Raw genomic sequence first — 6,000 nt, 5'->3', positions numbered from 1 at the left:
GGAACTATCTAAATTGTACCCTCACATTTTCAATGACAGCAAGAAGGTTTGTGAAATGATTAAAAGATTTTGGCCTATGTTAACGTCAGATTATAAAATAAAAAAACATCATGGGTGAACGATCGAGATTTGTCTTCAAAAACAAGAAAAACACTCTGCAACAAAGATGGGTTCCCAAAGAAAAACCTAAGTATCCTGAGGCAAGGAACTCATAAATGCGGCAAATGTAAAGCCTGCCAATCTACTGACAATAGTAATGCTTTCAAACATCCAGTATCTGGCAAGAGTTGCATGTTCAATGTTAAAGCTACTTGCAACAGTGAGCATTTGGTTTATTTAGTGTGCTGCCACAAATGTACTTCCCTCTACATAGGTAAAACTAATCAATGGTTAAAGGACAGGGTATTACACCACCTAAGGGATATCCATCAAAAGGATCCCAGAAATGCGCTAGCCTCTCACATTATGTCCAATCCAACTCATACATTTAGCTTTAAAGCTACTGAGTGCTTACCACTGAGTAACAGAGCTGGAGATAAGAATATGAGAACTGAGATCTGTGAAATAGGATGGATTAATAACACCTAAGGGCTAATCGTCCTCCTGGTCTCAATGTGATGGTTCCCTTAAAACCTATCCAGAAACAAAAACGACTTAAGATTAGATAGAAAAGAAGGCCTGTTGACTTGCTTGGAATTTGAATGGATAGAATATGACTGGAGGAGTCTTAAGGTGTGTATCGGAAGAAGGTCACTGATGGTGGTGATCCATTTAATTTACAGAGCAAAGCACAGGAAGTTACGATCCGAAGAAGGCATACTTGCCGAAAGCGCTTATTGTTCTGGATGCTGTTTGCTTACAAAAAGTTTTAGCTTCATTTTAACTGTTTATATTAAAATCTGATTTAAGTGTGTTTTAATCGTGGTGGTGTGCTCAGTATTCTAACCAAAGCCACAAAAGCAGGCTTCCTCCCAGAATTTTAGTCTTTACAAGTACATCAGAGACCACTTCACTGTCACAGCATGTCTGTTGCTTTTTTTAAGGCTGCCTCTGTGGAAGGTGCTAGTACTGAAGTATTTCCTTTAACCTGCCCTTCACCATCACCACTGCAGTAAAAGTATTCTTACTGAAGGAAGTAGTGCTATGAATGTCACAAAAATATGATTTTGTTTAAAGCTGCCATTGTTAGTCATTCAGGCTGCAGTTCTTGCAGACTTTTTATGCAGCACTGGAAGAGCTAACAGGTAAATATTTTCCAGTCAGCAACCAAGCATGGACCTTGCCAGCTACTAGACAGGGAATCCTCAGCTCTTTCTAAAATAAATGAATACACCTTGAGTATCAAGTGCTAGGCTTTCAATCTACTACTTTTGTAAGGGGTGACGGTGATCGATTTTTTGGAAATAGTGTACTAACCACAATACACTGTTTAGATATGTCCACTAGACAAAATTCACTTTATATAACCAGCTTACTTCCTAGCTCACGTTTTGTTTCTAATACTAATAAAGTGTCTTGCCTTTTAAACTCTGATCTGTCTTCACAGCTTGATGGGCTGTAGCCTTCCCTTTGAAAATAACATGACTTTTACATTTTTGTCTACCATCAACATCTTAGATTGTATATGTGTTGGTTAGCCATCCATTTTTGGATAAACTTTTTTTTTTTGCAATCTTAAGAGGGTTGGGGGACGTCTGGCAGTCAGTGGATGCAAGTCACTGAAACTTACTCTGGACAGGGTGCCAGACTGTTGTATAATGCCCACCAATAGACTATTTGAAGACCACCACTTCACTTACTGTATATATTTGAGAGATGGGAACAAACTGGAGCACATGTGGAAAACCAGCAGAGACACAGAAAAGGTATATTGAGAAATTTCCATTTTATGGATTGGTAGGAGAGGTCCCATTTGTTTGTCAGTTAAGAAATTCACCACTATACCGATCTGTGCACCATCCCTAACCATGATGCACACAAACACACACTGAAAATACAGAAAGATTCCACCTTGTGAGACTGACTGATCGACATTCTCTCTTTCACCAAAGTGGGCTTAATCTATTGACGAGCTACATAGTGGGTTACAGTCTTAATATGGGAACCCTGAAGTGCAGCACTAAATGTGCTTTTTGTGGTACTAAAAACATCCTCTTACAAGCACAACAATTGTCTGATAGGTGATGAAGGGAACACTGAAAGCAGAAAGCTTTTCTACAAGCAGAGTTCTCATACTTACCTGCATTCTGAACACTTTTACCCTCACTTGTGCAGACACAGTGCTTATGCTTTTTGTTTTTATATGAAAGACTCAAATTTTGAGGCAAAATTAAAAAAGCAGTGCATGTCTGCAATAATACACCACCAGATATACCAGGTGGGAATGAGGGTGTTATCAACAGCATGTTTAAAGATTACAGGAACATTAAATAACAGAATCAAAGCAAAGGGAAATCAAGCTAGCAATTCTCTAAGGCTTTTGGTTTCCCACTTCATGCATCCTGTAGGAAAAATTAAAACTAATTTATTCAGAAAGTATGGAACAGAACACAAAGCATGGAAGATGGGTTAGATATGTCCTTGATTTAAAAAGATTTATTTGTGACCAGAAAAACACTACAGTCAATAAACCATACCAAAACTTTTCTAAACCAAAGTATACAATTCTTCATGGAAACTTTTATGATAAACTTAAAAGTAAAGGACATTTTCTTTAACAGTGCTATAGTTTACTTTAGCAGATGCTTGCTAAAAAAAAGTTAAGTGCTACAGTGCCATCTTTTGCAAATTTAGCTGGTCTTTGTCCAAGGCAGCGGTAAGTGTTTCATAACAAACCAAAGTGTAGACTTCAGCCATGTCAGTGCTCTTGTTGTGTACTGTTTCCGCCTTCTGATGGACAGAACTCCTACAATGTGAAAAACAGACAGATTTAATGTGACAAAACACCAAATGGTACCTAGGTTACAACTAACAAGCTCAGATGATCTTTACTTCAAAAATTGAAAATATGGATCTAGCATGCTGATGACGGTGCATTGTCAGACAGTTCTAAGGTGGCTGGGAGAGAAGCATTCATTACCTAAAATGCACCTGGAAGGTGCACTACTACATAGTTTACATTGGATCCAAGGAATTCTCCTAAAGGTGAGGGAGTGGGATTTTCTGTAGCCGGGGATGCTGTGCTGGGGACCCTCGGTCCATTAATATCAGCAGCAGATTTTGTTTACGGTGCAATAAGCATATAATTTCACAGTATGCTCCATCCCCAGTTAGGGTTAGTCCATCCTCTCTTCAAACTAAAATTCCCCAATCTCAGAAAAGGAAAAAAAAATCCTCTTTCTGCCTACAGTTTAGACATTACCTTATCTGACTTCGGAGATTTGAATGAGGAAGGGACTAAACAGTAGAAATAAGGGCCAGGTGTAAATGAGAATATATCAAAACGTTTTTCCAGTAAACAGCCCAGAATACATTACCACTGAGGGCTTTTCAAGGAATGAGCTCATGTAGAACCTTTAAGTCATGTTCAAAATGGATAGGTCTTTAGGTTATTGTATCAAATGATAGAATTGCTCGTTTGTAATTGCGATTTCTGCATCTTTGAAGCCAAGTTTGTAGATTTGATACAGATTTATAGTTAAAATCAGGTCATACTGTTGACAGCTGTTTTAAGAACTTTTGCAAAAAAAGCTGTTTTTTTGCGGGGGAGAGAACCTCACTTTGCTTAAAAGGTCAAAATGAAATCATGAAGAAGAGTTGCTATAAATCACTGATTGGGTTTATCCATCCTCTCTTCCAGTTACTAATCAGCATTTCTTTAAAGCAGTAACACACTACCTGTGATAAAACCAGCAATGGCTTTGCACCCCTTGTTATGTATTGATGTAGGCAGTGCAACACCTTGACTTACACCGGGGCTTTGTTCCATGCTCTCTTCAATCCATCTTGCTTTTTCTATCACCTCCACTTTATAGTAGAATTTATTTCAGCACAGCTAAAATGTTTTCTTGTGCTGATGATTTAGTGTTTACTTCATAGAGATTGTATTTATCATCCATTTTGTTTTCTTAACAGTCGAAGACATCAAAAATACCCTGGCAAGACAGACCGTCTGATGTGTAACACCTTAAACCTCCTCAGAAGGAGGCCCATGGGAAATATGTAAATGACCCTCAATGACAAACAAGTGTTCCAGCCACTTGGCCTTTTTATTAGTATTTACTGAGAGATTCAGGACAATAAAGCAAAGTTCCTCTAGTTGTAGATATGACCCTTTTTATGGGCTTGTTTAGTACAGCATAAGTGGATAATTGGACAATTTTCTGAAAGTACTCAGCTTGAAAAAAAGCCTCATGTCCACATCATTAGGGTGACTGCAAAACTTCCCATATAAAGAACAGTAGCCATAATTATAGGGGACATATCCTTCCAAGGACTGGACATTCAGTCAGTCTACACAACTTTTGGTTACTTCTTTGTTTTTATGTCCCCTCTTAGCATGATAGTAAGTGGTTGTATAAGAGGAATGTATGGGCATGGAAAAAAACACTGGCCTTTCTTGCCTGAAGGGAAAGCGGAAGCCTGCAGCTGTATAACAATTAGATGTTGTCACATCATGAGGGCAAAGGTAAAGTATTGTACGCTGGACAAGGAAACAGCAGGAAGAAAGAAGGTGGAGGGTGCTATACCCACATGTATTGTTATGGTAGCTTAACTTGCACAACTGTACGGTATTATTTATTCCATTACTGTTACAGAACCCATAATTCTGTAGAATGGTTGCCATATATTAGGAAGGAAAGGGTTGATGGAAAAGAATCAGAATCTAGAAGCCCTTTAAGGATGGCTTTTGCAAATCCAGTTCTAGATCTGGTGACTGAATCAATTTTGTAGTACCTAGTAATGGTGTGTACAGAAGACCAAGCAGCTGACTCAAAGGTATCTCATTTATTTGGACATATTTATTAAACATGGCATTAAAAAAGTGCCAGGTACATAAACCGCAATAGAAAAAAAAAATCTTGTCATTTATTTTATTTTCATGTAGTATACATATTTTGTTTAGTCCAACATTACATAAATTTATTTGACATTTGTTGACCGGGATAGTCTGACTGAGCTTGCACCCTTTTTCAGCAGAGGCCTGGGGAGAAAAGCTCCACAATACAAATTATACAAGTACAAAAAATTCACAGTAAAAATTTTGATATGTACAGAAATTCAAGGTACAAAATATAGAAGTAAATAAATTCAGAGTACCAACTGTCCAAATATTAAGGAATTAGCAGGAGTAAATGAAATAAGAAAAAGACAGTAAATGTTAAATACAAAAAGATGACAGAATGCAGAACGTGTTAGAGATCTTGGAAATAGATGCAATTCAGATTAGTAGTAAATATTGGGATGGTATGAAGAAGCAAGCTGTCAAAGTGCAGAAAAATAGATTATAATAGAAATATACAGGATGACAGAAGACATAGTTGGATAGTGGGAAACAGGAGGAAGAAGGAAAGTTAGGGATATTCCTTAAATTTCACTCCTGAACACTATTCTGCATGTACTGTTCCATCAAATTCCATTTGTTTTTTATGTAATTTGCTCCCTCCCTTTTCTAAACATCCTACTTCCAGTTATTGTATCTCATTTAGAAAAATCAGCACTTCAGTTACCGGTGGTTTAGAATCTGATTTCCATTTTCTAGTAATGGCTTTTATGCACCCAGAAGTATTAGACTTAAGCCTTACTACAGCTAAGCAATTCAGAACCTGTATTCCAGCTCAGCACAATTATTTCTTTAGTTACAACAATGTATTTCCCCAGCACTTCTGAGAAAGTATTCTGTAGGGACGTTTTGTCTACCAACTCACTGCAGCCCCCCCCCAAAAAAAAACGTTCCCAGTTACATTTCTCTTTCTCATCTGCCTAAGGAAAAATTCTCTGAAGTTTGGTTGGGGTATAAAAATACCTAAGGCAAACACTTCCAAACAAAAAATCCTAAAC

The 6,000-nt window shown here is 37.6% G+C and overlaps 1 protein-coding gene across 1 annotated transcript in view; it reads right to left on the bottom strand.

Moving 5' to 3' along the window:
- Positions 1–2,580: 2,580 nt before the first annotated feature.
- Positions 2,581–6,000, bottom strand: part of STAG3 (stromal antigen 3) — a 4,836,058-nt gene continuing 4,832,638 nt past the window's right edge. The window contains exon 35 of the mRNA XM_044077272.1: positions 2,581–2,905. Coding sequence (XP_043933207.1) covers positions 2,858–2,905 — 48 coding nt within the window. The 3' untranslated portion in view covers positions 2,581–2,857. The remainder of the gene's footprint in view (positions 2,906–6,000) is intronic.

The sequence above is a fragment of the Protopterus annectens genome, chromosome 7.part0 (assembly GCF_019279795.1).
Source record: "Protopterus annectens isolate FY-2018-M chromosome 7.part0, PAN1.0, whole genome shotgun sequence".
NCBI lineage: Eukaryota > Metazoa > Chordata > Ceratodontiformes > Protopteridae > Protopterus > Protopterus annectens.
Note: the sequence above shows the minus strand (reverse complement) of the source record. Positions and strands in the feature narration are given on the sequence as shown.